This window comes from Ziziphus jujuba, chromosome 11, assembly GCF_031755915.1.
Source record: "Ziziphus jujuba cultivar Dongzao chromosome 11, ASM3175591v1".
Taxonomy (NCBI): domain Eukaryota; kingdom Viridiplantae; phylum Streptophyta; class Magnoliopsida; order Rosales; family Rhamnaceae; genus Ziziphus; species Ziziphus jujuba.
Genome location: NC_083389.1, coordinates 12,887,686 through 12,902,264, shown reverse-complemented (window position 1 = coordinate 12,902,264; position 14,579 = coordinate 12,887,686). Strand labels below are relative to the sequence as shown.

Below are 14,579 nucleotides of genomic sequence, written 5' to 3'. Positions count from 1 at the left end.
TGATCCATTTTAGATATATAGAATAAATACGTTTCATTTAAAATATATATATATAAATAAGAAAGAAAGAAACGAAAAAAAAAAAAACAGAGATATAAAGAATAAATACAGCTTCTTATATATGTTTTTCTTTTATCTTTTTTTTTTTTTTTTTTTTGGGTGAAAGAACAAATGGAGATTCTCATTCTCTCTCTCTCTCTCTCTTTCTGCAGGATTGTGAGTGATGTATATTTATATTCTTACCCATATTTTTCATGTAATTTTTCTATATGATTCAAAGAAGTAATAACCATTGTGATTCACACAAATAAGTTATTCTCTTTCATATATGAAATTATAAATAAAATTTTATAATGTTTTGTGTGTATATATATATAAATCTAGTTTTCCTAGATATATGCTTTATAGATGCATAATTGTCCATATTCAAACAAATAATTATAGAGTGACAAAATTCTCAATGGCTTATGTGAAATGTGAAATGTGAAACGTGAATGTGAATATGTGATATCATTAACATGTCAATTATGCGCATATATATATATATATATATATATATAGTAATTACATCATCCCATATGATCGAAATAGTATAATTCCCCACCTAAGATACAAATTATATTTTTCAAAGAAAATAAATTGAATACAAATTATTTTACAGCTAATAATTATATAGTATGAATACTATTTTAGCTAACCACCAAAATTTTGAATCCATAAATGTCTAGACATAACCTAAATGGCATCTAAGGAGTACCGCAAGTACGGATGAGCATTCCTCGAGGGGTTGAAAGGTAATTTTAATGGATCTTAGATTTGAACTTTTGAGAGATAATGGTCGTTTTGAAACAAACCTTTCTCTTTCCTTTCCTTTTTTTTTCTTTTTTTTTCTTTTTTTTTTCTTTTTTTTGGGGGGGGGGGGGGGGGGGGGAATGCCAGAAAATTTGATTTTTTTTTTATTGTTATCAGTGAGTCAAGCTTTAGTTGAATAAATTCCAGTTTTGAGAGAGCTTTCACTATTTGCAATTTCTGTTACTGTTTTGCCTACTATTTAAGCTACACCACATAGATTGTAAAAGAATCTTATTTTAAAAAAAAATGAAAATTTATAAATTTTATTAATCATTTTCGTGCTTTTTTCCCTAGTATTCTAACTAATTAACATGAATATATATATATATATATATTTTTTTTTTTTTTTTTTTTTCCTTCTCGTTATCTCGGCAGAGGATTTTGAAGGCAATGATTCACAAGTATCACAAGTTATAGTGGTACAATATTTAAATCATCGGTCACGAGAAAATATTTTAGTAGCTTTTTTATTTTTTATTTCAGCAGCTTATTTTCTGATCATATCAGTGAATATCCTTTGGCTAGAATGAACAATATATTGATAAAGTGAGTAGAAAAGATGCTAAATTAGTACATTATTATCGAAGAAAATCAGAACGATATCAACGAAGACATTAAATTTAAAATTAAATAATCTTAAAAATAAATTAAACTTCCATAAAATCTATATATGGAAAATTTGCTATACAATATTGACTTTATAAAATTAAAAAAATAAAATAATAATGGATATGATATGAGAATCTATGTAATAATTTTTCTGGTTTCCTACTTTTCCTTTTATGGGGATATGGATTGTGCATTGTGGATTCGTATATCAACTATAAAAAGAATATTATGGGCGTTTCCCCATTCCCATACCTTGAATATTAATGCATCATAAATCCTAATAACCCCTTCAAGCTCATGTTAATTCCTCTAAAATCTCAAATGATTTTAATCAGTCCCAAAAAAACATAAATAAATAAACTAATTGTTAACCATAGCAAAAATCAGAACCTAAATTATATTGCAAAACCCCACTATACCATTCATTCTTAAATGCTCATTTACATAAACTACAAAAGAAATTTAATTGTAATCCCTTGGAATCCATCGATCTAAACAAAAGATTCTTGGAGAACCATGATTCATAAATATTGGATCAGACTTCAAAGCAATATTTTCTTTGTGAGCCACTTGTAAACAAACATATTTAGCATCAACTTTCTAAAAATATGTAATTCCAGCCATAACCACACAAAGGGACAAACAAATATAGCATATGGTGGTCAATAAGGAAAAGTCAAGTATTTGAACGGTGAGGATTATCAGCAACCAATTTTCCTAATTAATAAACACCAATTCTCATTAAAAAAACAAAACCACTTAAACAGATGCAGTAATGGTACGTGCCCAATATATATATATATAAACCAAATATTATAAATCCTTTCCTAATAAAATTTGGGATGGGTCTGCAATTTGATACCAAAGAAGAATTATTGCACGTGAGATGGGGCAAAGAAGTCCCTACGTCTTCGTAATTCTAATTTTTGTTTTATTATTGTTTTTATTTTTATTGTTATTTTTTTCCTCATAGCCATTGGATGTAATGATCAGAGGGCCCGAAGGAGAAAAGAGAAAAATGACCTCCAAAAAGATTAATAAAAGCAGAGAAAGCTAGGTGGGTTCTAACTTCTCAGTCTCTGACCACTTTTTTCCACACTTTCTTCCATTTTGGACTCAGTAGAAGAGCGTCTTCTTTTTAGTTTCTTTCTCCTTCTTCTTTTGTATTTTTTTCTTTTTTTTAATTATTTGTGTGGGAGAAGCAACTTAACAAAGAATGGATTTTTGAGGTTTGTAAGGTAGGAAATCAATCAGTCAAGTACACTGTTTTTCCTAAATAAAAACAAAGAAGAAACACCGTTTTCCAAATTTTTGGAAGATTTAAAGACTCGACTCTATTTAGCACCAAAGTACCAGAAATTTTTTGTATGATTTTTTTTTTTTTTTTTTTTTTTTTTTTTTTTTCCTTTCAGGAAAGTAGAAAGAAGATATATATTACAGTTTAAAGCCAAGATACGTTTGTTGCAATGTCAATTTCATCTACATGCTTTATAATTGGAACAATGAATTGTAAAAATATCAAGCTGATTGAATTTCTCGGTCAATTTTACAACAACAGAGAACATCAACAAATTTAACAATCATTTTCTGTGATATATTACAACAAGGATGTATTACCAATGGTCCTCCAGTACACAATAATAACAACAAATTTATATAAGAAAAAGGTCGATTAGGCCTGATATACAGTTCTGGAGCTTTGATGCATTTCCTCTAGCATTAACTAACTCCATCTTCTATCCCATCTATCTCTCATATACATGCATATTTAATTCATAGCTCAAAAAGTATGAAACAATTCACATCTGCATTAACCCAGGTAAATAAGCAAGAGCTTAAACAATAATTTTCTTCTTTATTTGAATTTGTTCAGACTTTGTACAAACATGTTATTTGTATGGTTATGTGCAATGATGTGGGTTGTACTGCTTCTATGCAACCAAGACAGTCTCAACTTTCTGTCTTCACCATGCCCGCGTATATTTGCTTTCAAGTCTTAGACTTTTGGTTCTTCACCAGTAAAATGGGATCTCAGTCCAATCCAACACTGATAGTAATCATGATCTATGTATGGAGACTCAAGAGCCCATGTACAGACTCGGGGGATCAAACATGATTCAAACATAAAAGCCATGGTATCCTTGATTTTATATGGTCCTGCTTCATTTCCACGTGCAATTGTAGCCTGTCAGTAGAAAAGAGATGGAAAGTGTTAAGACAGGGACGTCCTGTTGAGCACTTGTGTAGTATGTCCAAGAATCTCGATGCTTGAGATAGCTAGTCGATTATAAATATGTTTTGTGGGACATTTACATTATGCAGAAAAAGTTAGAAAAACTTGACAGCACGGCAATATTAAACAAAAATAGAATTACCATGCTAAACTTGACAATGAGACATTGTTAAACAGAAAATAGAGTTAGCATGCTAGCCATACATTGCAAAATTATGGCTGTCCCACCACATTCAGAGAGCCAAACGTTCAGGTCCGCTTTAAGGTCTTTAATTTGTGGATAAAATATTTGTGTTCCAAAATTATAGACAGATCACGTATACCTTCTATTTGGGTTGTTAAGGAGAAGTATACCTCGAATGTCTTGGTATCAGGACCATGGGGTGTCATACAGCTATGGAGGCTGGATCCACCTGGAAGAAACCCATCAGCTTTTGCCTGAAAAGAAGATGCAAATTAATTTATTGTAGAGAGAGCAATTATCAAAGTATAGGCTCTGGTCATCTAAGGACATGAAACATAACTAGTACAAATACTTCTACCCAGTCCTAGTGTTTAGTCCACTTCTGTATCCTTAGGCATATAAGAGAAGATGGTCCCAGAGCCAGAATTTCAGCCAAAATACCTCACCAAAGTAAATGCCTACATAGTATTGAGCATTCAGAATAGATTATTTCAATCAACGTTTAAAGATGTGATTACCATCTATTCTCTATCCATGCGCTAAGGAAGACAAGGTTTACTTCCTCACCCTACCCCACTCTCCTCACATCAACTTTCAGCTCCAGAGCATTATGTAAGTCCCTTGTCATCCTTATGACCATAAAGTTAATTTTAAATAATTACAAAGTCAAATTCTTTTTTTAAATTGTACCTCATATCCACCATAAATAAGGCCCATAAATTCACTCATGCAATTACGATGGTAATATGGGGGTCGAAATGTGTGCTCAGCAACCAACCATCGGGGAGGAAAGATAACAAAATCAAGCAATGCAACTCCAGGTTTTTCTGTTGGTGCTGTCAGTACTGAAAAACCATAGCACAAAATCAGTAAAACAATTAATACAATTAGCGGTTAAACAATAAATGGCCAAAAAATTATTTTATGTAAAACAGAGTTTCGATAATCTCTGTACCTGTATTTATAGATGGATCACCATGATCAATTAAAACAGTATTGTAGGGGCAGAACTTACTCAGATCATACTGCCAGAAACCAAGAATTTTTTTCCAATCAGGTTATGACAATTCATTATCAAAATCACATAAAGAGGTAGTTTTAGAATTTTACTTGCAAAGTTGTACAATCTAACGAAAATAGTAAATGAAATAATGCTTACTGTAATTGAAAACACAAGTAGAAAAAGGTTTAAAATAATTGCAAACACCTACCTTATACGGAACATAATTACCATGCCAAGCAACTACATTGAATGGGGAAAAATCTTGTTCTGCTGTGAAAAGCTCACCACCATATTTTTGTACAATAATGTAACCTGGACGAGGACTCTCCTCAAACCATGCTGTGGGAACCAGGAAATCCCTTGGAGCAGCAAGACCATTGGCTCCTACACGTATTCATAGTTATGAATTACTTCCAATATCTAATGAAAAGAATCAAATAGAAACCAACATTGAACAAAAAGATAAAAGTGGATTTTACAATTCATTCACTCATTCTTCACAGCTAGACATGTGATTAGGTACCTATTGGTCCAAGATCAGGCAGTTGAAAATGGGTTCCAAATATCTCAGCTACATAACCACGTGATGGGCCATCAAGAAGATCAACAGAAAAACGAAATCCTTGAGGCAAAATGGCAACTTCACCTGGAGAAACTTGCAACCTTCCACATTCCGTAGTGATCCACAGTCCTTCACAACCACAATAATGTATCAAAAAGAATACCATTGATCAATTGCACACATAGTACAAGAAAAATGACTATCTAATTCAGTTATTGGCATTGGTTTAAATAAAACTAGGTTAGATTATGTATGAGTGCTGGAAACTCTGAGATATTATCTGGTAAATTAAAGCAACTTATAAGGCAAGAAACTTACTGTTGAAGTATCAGTTGAGGTTTTTAGAATGGTTCAAAAGATGAAACTATTGCAGTTTTTAGGACCACATCTTTCTAAAAACGAAGGCACAAATATCAGGCAGTAAGGCTTGATTTATGTGCTCATCTCAGGGAGATTGCAAAGATGGTGTTACTCATACAGAAAAATTAATGATGACATTACATTGAGAATTGATCTGTACAAAAGGAATTTTCAGTGTCCCTCGAATAACAGTTGCTACAGCTACTTACTTCCTTTCTGAGGGACTATCAGAAAGTCACCGTCAGCACTGCAGAAGGCACAATTATCCATTGATTTGTTCGCGGCGTACCTAGACGTGGTAAAATATATACAAATTTCAAATATGGCCTTTAAATTTCCTAAGAGTCCAAAAATGACAACAACAGGACCAGGAACAAAATATGAAAAATAAATAAATAAATAAAGGTACTTACTAGCATTCACACAACTACATAGATTAAGTAGATATCTTGCATTTTTATAACACCAAATTAGCCACTAAAACAGTTACCCAGTTGACACCAATCATATAAAGAGTAAAACCCATACATAATTGTTTCAGTCAGAAATCATACAGGTTTTTTGAGCAGTAAAAAATATATATCTATTAAGATCAGCTGGCTATAGTGTCCACTGTTAGCAGACAACAAGAAAGAAAAGAAAACAACCAGCTTGTAAAGGATATGGATAATAACTATGTAAACAAAAGGAATACCAATTACATGTGAATAGCATAACCATGGCGAAGAAATGAGCTTCCAGCTCCACAAACGGTAAACAACCCATCAATGAAATCAGTGGGAGAGTCAGGAATATCCACTGGCTTCCACCGTAACTGGGTCGGTGTGGCAGAGCTATTGGATTGGTTGAACTCGCTTAGAATTCTCCCATGTTTTGGGACCCGAGGCTTAAAGGGTTGGTGGGTCACCGAGGGTTTGATCCGATAAAACCAACTGTTAACAACAGCAACAAAAACAAAAACATATATCAGAGAGGAAAAAAAAAAAAAAAAAAGTGAAGGTGAAAGAACACCCAATATGGTTATTGAAATGAATACCTTCGGAGGTTGAGCTTGCGAGGGGAAGTGAAGGAAGTGCCGGAAATCTGCTCGGCATAGAGGCCGTATGGGCAGAGAAGAGGGCTGTTCTGGCCATGTGGGAGAGCTCCGGCTATGGCTTCCGATGAGAAGCTGTTGCCGAAACCTGACTGGTAAGCGAGATCGTCCGGTTGATCTTGGCCGTTGGTTTTGATGACCGGTTGACTCTCCATGAGTAGAGCGTCTAATCAATCTGTTTTTGGCTTTCTTCGCTTGAGAAAAGCTGAAAAGCTCTTTTTAATTTAAATATATCTATATTTATATATATATATATATATAAATTATAATGAGGTGGTGTACTGATCGCATTGAAGGGAGAGACGTGTGGGGAATTGGTTTTCTTTTTTTTTGGTTTTCTTTTTACATTTTACATTTTATCAATTTGATATAGAATTTATGTAGATTTGCTTGAAAACTGCTTTATTCTATTTTATTTTTATTTTCAAACGGTATCTATAAATGATTAACTTTGCTAAAATTATTTTAAAAAATTGCATTATTATAATAAATTGACGGAAAGATAATATTTCAGACCATATGAAAGAAGTTTTATAATATAGGGGGCAAATATGCAGAATAATGCATTATTGCAAGGTATAAAATATAATTATTCTTTTTTTATTTTTTTTAATTTCATAAAATATAAGATATTCTAAAGATTTTTTTATTCATACATGGCATGTCAAAAATCAATATACGAAAAATTTCACTTGTGAAGATATCAACATCCATCATCATTATCAAAAAAAAAAAAAAAAAAAAATCCATGGTTTTTAGTAATTATTATGTCCCATAAGCAATTATTATTATCAAATAAAAAATAAAAGTTCATTTAAAAAAAAAAAATTAAGGTACTTTTTTTTTTTTTTAAACTTTTTTGCACCGTTTTTCAAGAAAACGTTTTCACTTTTTTTAGGTGAAAATAGAAACGGAAAATTTTCATTTTTTTTCAACAAATCTCCCATCCCGCCAGTCTCCGGTCTCAGTCTCCAAAAGCTCTCTCGTGGTTGCTCTGCATTCCTCATCGCCGGCACCGGAATAATCGCCGGTGAGTTGAATGTTTCCAGTTTTTTTTCCGACGAAGTAGTGGAATTTTTTCTCAGTTTGATTCCCGAAGTCTAATGTGTCACAATAATCCCTAGGTCGTCAGCTAGTATGTCCGGAATCGAAACCCCAAAGCGCCAAGAAGATGAACATGGCAGCGCAGACCGACCAGGTGAAAATCCAAAAATGTTCGGAGCTGAAACCCTAGAGCACCAACATGATGAATATGGCACAGAAGACCAACCGCATAACCGCAAAAGGAAGTCCGGCACAGAAGTTAACGATAACACTGATGCCACATCAACAAGGCTCATGAAACGCATCGTTTTATCATTGACCAAGCCTTCCTACATCCTAGGCATTGGTTCCAAGACTATCAGGGCCGAGAACCGTATCAGACTTAGCCATCTCTTGCGTCGCCTGGTGAGGCAGCGTAACTGGACCGATGCCAGCGGCGTCTTGAGCGTCTTGTTGAAAGGGACGTGCAAGGACAGGTCGCCGATCAGCAACCGCTTCAAGTATTCGGTATCCTTTTTTTTTTTCTTTTTTTTTTCTTTTTTTTTTTTTTTGGGTTAGCGAAATAGAAATTTGAAATTTTGGATTAATTTTGTGCAAAAATACAGTTTATTGAATTTTCAATAGCATCTGTTATTAGGCATCAATGGAGCTTCTTGATCATATGGGAGGTGATTATTTTAGTAGGACAAGGATCAAGAATATTTATGATGTTTGGATGAGGAAGCTAGGATCAATGAGAATTTGGCCAATTGAGGTATGGTTTTTGGATTTTATTATAGTACCGTGCTGGCATTGGCTCAAATTTGAACTTTTTGTTAAGCTTGCATTGTGGTTCGTGTGTACAATTGTATTTTATTTATCTTTGGATATGTTAATTATTCTATGTTGGCTCAAAAAATAATCTTATTTTATTAGTATTATTATTATTATTTTAATGAATGTTAACATGAGAGAAGGTCATAAATATTGAGCATTCCCCAACCAATAGTTACCCTTCCCTCTTGTGTGATGATTTTGCTCCTCAAACCATTTGAAACAAGATTTTAATCTTACCCCTATAAGACTTTAATAGCTTCTGAGATTTTCACTTTTAATCTTTTTCATTTAAATCAAGGTCTCTACTTTAGAGATTCAATTAGATTGGTTTCTGCTATGCATCGATTATAGTATGATAAAGAGTTGTTTTTATGTTAGTGAACCTTAGTTTTGATAGATGGAGAACATATTTTTAGCATTATGAGGGAATGCTTGACTTTATATTATAACAATTAAAAAGCTAGTTTAGTTGTTATATTGTCTCATGATTTATTTTCCCCCTTATTTATATTTACATTCTTTCATTTAACTGATAAGATCACAGAGTGAATGCCATTTCATTAAACTAGTTTTTGCTTGTTTCATGTTATACCCTAGCTAAATTAAGCATTATGAAACGAAAACTGATCAAGCTGTATTAATGTATTCACTAATGCTCCATATGTTCTTTTATGCGTTATAGCTTAGCTAAATTAAGCATTATGAAACGAAAACTGATCAAGCTGTGTGAATGTATTCACTAATGCTCCAAATGTTCTTTTATACAATGGTATCAATTTATGGAATTTTGCCTTTGAGCAGCATAGATTTGCAGTTCATGTAGAGTTCGTCCTTTTCTGTCTTTCACAAGGAAATGTTGAGGACGCTTATCAGGCTGCTCTAGGGTAAGAACTCATTTTTCTCATGCTTAGTTCTTTGCGTGGGTGTAGGTGCAAGTGACATATAAGAACTTCTTACATCTTGGAGAATCCTTGTTGAATCTCAATGACATGGTTATGCATGATGCTACACAATGAATGGGATTCCCTTAAATTCAGCTAGTATGGTGCAAAAAAAGAAGAAGCAAATTTGTTAAAAAAATAATAATGATAAAATAATGTTCTTTGTCCCTGCAAACATGATAAGAAGTTCTTTGTAGTTATAGAAATTGGCTAAGGAAATATAGGTTTTTCTTTTTTGGCATAAATATAGACAATTTGATTTTTCAATGTACTTTTGGCAATATTCATATGCACAATAGTGGTTTATAATGCTATCATGCATTTTTGGTTATTTGCATGCCAACATTTGTGAGCATGATAGGCTTCATCAACTACCAAGATATCATTTAGCATTTGTTTTTGATTGTTTATTTCTTAGTTATTTATGCTGCAAATATGATTACTTTATTGACATATCTATGCACATCAACTGATTACATATTCTGGTTTTCAGCCTTATGCAAGAACGTGAGTTTGGGAAAGACCCGGTATCAAATCTGATTGTGGGATTGACATACCGTCATTTGTGGTTTTCCACCATTCCAAAAGAGATGCAGTGGGTGGAATCTGAGCAGTTTCATACCACCAGACAAACAAATGAACTACATGCTTACTCAGAAAGGCTTAGTGCAGTTAACGCTCAAGAAGCTGCAACTGCCCTTCATTGCGATTCGGACACCTCTATCGTGAATGGTAAAATGTTAACAACTGATGCTGACAGTAGGTTACACAGAGAACCTTCTGCTGGGGTTGATGACATGCAGACAGATACTCTTCCACAGAATTTCCAAACCCAGGACTTCTATGCAAATTCTGCTGAAAGTACGGGAAATGAAGCTTTTATGTCGAATCATGGTGATCAAAGTCAAAATGTTTGCATTTTCTCTGCTCTGGGTGAGTAGTGAATTTCATTTACATTTTTAATCTCAGTAATATATTATCATCTAAAGATTCTGTTAGCCATTTTTGGCCTCTTATGTTCGCTGTTGGTTTAAGGTTATAATTTGTGCATCATTTTGTATTCCCAGAGGGATTGGATTTATTGTTATTGCCCTTACGGTTGCCGCACTCGAAGGGGAATTTTGAGGAATTATTTTATTTGCATAGGCAATTGCTTAATGACTACTATAAGGATGCAGTGAAGTACTTACGCCTTGCTCTTTACTCAACCCCTCCAATGTTGGCATCCTTACTTCCTCTGATACAGGTGAACATATTTGAAAAGAGTTGAAGATTATATATCTTTATCTACAGATGCAACATTCAGAACTCTTATTTGCTCATATTATCAACTAAAAATAACAAGCTCTCATAGTCCTTGTTCAATGTGAAGAAAACAAGATAATAAATATTGGATCACAATTGTTCTTTTTTTCTTTTTTGGTTTTGTTGGTCAACATTTTCATGTTCCTTTTTTGAATGGCAGTTACTGCTGATTGGAGGTCAAGTTGATGAGGCCCTAGATGAGCTTGAGAAGTTCTGTAGTGATTCAAACACAGCACTACCTATTCGGTAACTATTTTCTTTGCTAAGATTTTTACTCTTGCTGGTTATAAGAGGGATTTAGGAAATTGAGAAGGGAAATATGACACAACTGAGAAAAGAAGATCGCAAACATTCTACTAAGGGTTTAAGAAAACATGGAGTAAAATGGGATAAATACTTGCTATCATAAGATTGGCTGCTTATAACTGTAGTAGCGGTGGTAGTGTAGTAGGTGGTAGGTTGGTGGGGTAACTAGAATAGCCGTGGTGTCCTGGTGGTGCTAGGGACACCATGGATAATTAATTGTGAGACTAATGAAGGTCTAACTTTAGTATATATGAAGGAGAAATCACAGCCAATGGTGAACTAAACAAATAGTTATAGGTTACAAAATTGAAAATCTTTGCAACTATTGAGTAAAAACGGGTTCCTGCATATTTAAGGGTTCCTGCATATTTCAAATATTAGTACTGCTTTCTCAACAAGAACTCTCCTTCAAATGCAAACAACTTTCAGTGATTTAGAAAATGCATCATTGAAATTATTTCTTGTTAGTCCATTTTTTGGTTTTCTTTTTAACAGACACTTGATATTTCATTGAGTTTAAGCTGATGGCTTGTCTGAATATTCCTTTCGTGTTTTCTAGTAGAAGGCTTAATGTAATCCCTGCATTAATATTTTATTATTTTGGATAACATTTTAAACATCCAGCCTCTTCTGAAGTCGCTGCACTTTTCCTGTAGTTTTGGTTTAATTTAATTCAACTGTATGTCTTTTAGTCATGACTGTCAGAGGGCAACAATCTCTATAGATACACACGAGTATCTGTTAATGCTCCATTCTTTGGTTACCTATGAAAAAACACGTGTATGTGTGTTGCAGATTGAGGGCTAGGCTTTTGGAGCATTTTGATTGCAACAATAGTGCCCTGCTTTCCACCTGTTTTGAGGATAACTTAAAGAAGGATCCAACATGTTGTTATTCATTGGCAAAGCTTGTCAGCATGCATCAAAATGGTACACGACTTTTCTGAAACTTGTTCATTTACATGTTCTGGATGGAAAACCAATTTTTACACCATGCAAACAAATGATATGCTTCATCCTTTCAACATATTTTACGCTTCATCCTTTCAACATATTTTACAAGCTCTCTTCATTTGGGAATGATTTTGAATCGATTTCAACAGCTAGAAGAAAGAAACTACTTTAGATTGTAAGAAACAAGCTTACCCTATAGATTATCTTTAAAATTTGCTTCCTTTTTTATACTATGCAGGAGATTATAGCCCCGAATCTTTATTGGAAATGATAGCCATGCATCTAGATGCGACCTATGCAGACTTCAATACATGGAGAGAGTTTGCTTTATGTTTTCTGAAACTTTCTCAGCATGAAGACGACCGAGTTTCAGTATGTCTTAATGAAGATGGATATAAACATCATAGCTTGGTTTGCTTCAGTAAGACACCTAAAATATTTACAGAGGGTAAATCAGGAAAGAGTTGGAGACTTCGCTGTCGATGGTGGTTGACACGGCACTTCAGTCATAAGATACTCTCATCAGAAATTTTAGCAGGTAGAATACATAATAAATCTCCATCGAGTTGTCTCAGTCATGTTTTTTTGTGTAAGGGCATGCATATTGTCTGGGTCTGTTGGGTTTCTGTCCCACCATAGATTGATGATAAAATCTTTTTGGAAACGAAAAATGAATTTTAATTTGCATTTAGGATTGCATAACAAAACTAGTAGATCTGAACTGAAGTAGATTAGTTAAAGTTCAGTTAGCCTGAGTAAGTTGTATTTGGTTTTAATCTCTTCTAGTTCCCCATAAAAAAAATAATAAACTTGTCGAGACCTTTAGAAAACTTGTCAAGATCTTGATTGCCCCTGATTGTTATTGTTTCCGGTTCTGCTATTTTGTACCTTGAATTCAGTGGAAATTACATTGATATTGTTTTTTGTGTTTTTGTTTTTTTGCATTTTAATTTGCCCCAGGTGATTTTCAACTTCTAACTCATAAAGCAGCTTGCGCGGCTCATATGTACGGAGAGGAGTTTGATTATGTAGCAGGTGCTAATACTTCTCTGAAGGAGACTGGTGAAAGGGATTTGCTCTTATTCTTGCAAATGAATATTCAAAGTTGCGTTGGATTCTATTCCAATTTCCGACGGAATACTAATTAAATAGATATGAATTATTGTAAATACGTCGGTTAATAGCTTTTGCTATTATTTCTTCTGCCAATGTCTATCGAACCCTTTGCAATCTTAATACAACAAATTAAAATAAAATAAAATAAAATAAACCAAACAAACAAGCCTTTGTATACTCCTTGCATTTTTCAAGTTTTTCTGTTGCTAACATCAGCACTAACTTTTTGTTACCAGAAAAATGAATAAATAAAGATTTTTACTTTCTTTTGGCTTCAAGGAAGCCTATATAGGATTGATATTGAACATGTATATGGTAAAAATGAAATAAAATACCAGTAAATTATAATCAATTATTTATTTGTTTTGATAAAATAATTAATAATATTGATCATTGTTAATAATAAACATTATGAAAATACAAATAAATAATAATAATAAATTATAAATATTTATATTGATATTGATATTAATCAAGGTACAATATAAATAAAGAAATAGTTATAGTATTAACAAATTATATGTATGTTAATTAAGCAATAATAATATCCATAATCATAACAAATTATATGTTCATTTCTTAACATTACTATCGTTATAAACAATGATAACAATAATTTTCAAATCCAACATAAATATGTTAAACAAAACTTCTAATAAAAAGCTAATAATTTTTCATTTTCGATTTATCAACCTTTTTTTTTTTTTTTTCGGGTGAAAAGTAAGAACCTTATCAGAAAAAATATCAAAATATATTTGTAAGAAAGATATTCAAGGAGGTGATCACTACCTTATCCTTTAATAATCATTAGCGTCAAATTAAAAAATGTATATATATATATATATATATATATATATATATATATATAATTGAATTACCTTTTTATATAAAATTGAATTACCATCTCTTTCAAAATTTAAACTGATAAAAGATGGACTATCATTTCTTTTAAAAATTAAATTGATAAAAATATGTTTTCATTTCTATTATATATTTTTTTTTTCCTAAGTTCATCTCTTTTTTGTTTCTTTTTGAATCCTTGCATGTGGGTTTTAATACTTCTTTTATACTTTTTTCTTTAACACTTCTTGCTACATTTAGATCAGCCTGGGTTACTGAGTTTTGGATTATAATTTTTTTGATCCTCACATGTGTTTTTTAATTTATTAAATAAAATTATTGAATTTTGAATTAGAACTTCT

At 32.6% G+C, this 14,579-nt stretch overlaps 2 protein-coding genes across 6 annotated transcripts; one reads left to right on the top strand and one right to left on the bottom strand.

The window, feature by feature from the left end:
* Positions 1-3,092: 3,092 nt before the first annotated feature.
* Positions 3,093-7,132, bottom strand: LOC107432562 (homogentisate 1,2-dioxygenase). Of its 3 annotated transcripts, none has more exons than XR_007238346.2 (10): positions 6,840-7,132; positions 6,505-6,735; positions 6,013-6,092; positions 5,405-5,572; positions 5,090-5,265; positions 4,834-4,903; positions 4,569-4,723; positions 4,219-4,336; positions 4,049-4,132; positions 3,510-3,646 (listed from the first exon to the last, which is right to left on the bottom strand). XR_007238346.2 is itself a non-coding variant. In XM_016043730.4 (9 exons), exons 1-9 carry the CDS (start codon positions 7,049-7,051, stop codon positions 3,458-3,460), a joined length of 1,365 nt encoding a protein of 454 aa, XP_015899216.2. In that variant the 5' UTR covers positions 7,052-7,131; the 3' UTR covers positions 3,093-3,457. The 3 variants fall into 3 exon arrangements, 1 of the variants encoding a protein (XP_015899216.2); XR_007238345.2 differs by lacking the exon at positions 4,219-4,336 and adding an exon at positions 3,899-4,017 and having other exon boundaries at positions 6,840-7,131; XM_016043730.4 differs by lacking the exon at positions 4,219-4,336 and having other exon boundaries at positions 3,093-3,646; positions 6,840-7,131.
* A 605-nt stretch (positions 7,133-7,737) lies between these two features.
* On the top strand, positions 7,738-13,554 carry LOC107432494 (uncharacterized). 3 transcript variants are annotated; one of them, XM_016043637.4, is made up of 10 exons: positions 7,738-7,926; positions 8,021-8,447; positions 8,578-8,694; positions 9,558-9,640; positions 10,191-10,630; positions 10,765-10,943; positions 11,163-11,248; positions 12,104-12,237; positions 12,500-12,799; positions 13,222-13,554. In XM_016043637.4, the coding sequence occupies exons 2-10, from the start codon at positions 8,034-8,036 to the stop codon at positions 13,407-13,409; spliced, it is 1,941 nt and encodes a 646-aa protein (XP_015899123.2). In that variant the 5' UTR covers positions 7,738-7,926; positions 8,021-8,033; the 3' UTR covers positions 13,410-13,554. The 3 variants fall into 3 exon arrangements, with proteins under 3 accessions (XP_015899123.2, XP_048321139.2, XP_024922553.2); XM_048465182.2 differs by having other exon boundaries at positions 7,738-8,447; XM_025066785.3 differs by lacking the exon at positions 7,738-7,926 and having other exon boundaries at positions 8,307-8,447; positions 8,565-8,694.
* The last annotated feature ends 1,025 nt before the right edge of the window (positions 13,555-14,579 follow it).

Coding starts and splice junctions, on each gene's coding strand:
- LOC107432494 (XM_016043637.4), top strand. CDS start 8,034: ATGTCCGGAATCGAAACCCCAAAGCGCCAAGAAGATGAACATGGCAGC. Junction 10,631..10,764: donor TTGCATTTTCTCTGCTCTGG/GTGAGTAGTGAA, acceptor TTGTATTCCCAG/AGGGATTGGATTTATTGTTA. Junction 12,800..13,221: donor CTCATCAGAAATTTTAGCAG/GTAGAATACATA, acceptor AATTTGCCCCAG/GTGATTTTCAACTTCTAACT.
- LOC107432562 (XM_016043730.4), bottom strand. CDS start 7,051: ATGGAGAGTCAACCGGTCATCAAAACCAACGGCCAAGATCAACCGGAC. Junction 4,904..5,089: donor GTAATTATGTTCCGTATAAG/GTAGGTGTTTGC, acceptor GGTTTCTGGCAG/TATGATCTGAGTAAGTTCTG. Junction 4,133..4,568: donor TTATTTATGGTGGATATGAG/GTACAATTTAAA, acceptor TCTTCTTTTCAG/GCAAAAGCTGATGGGTTTCT.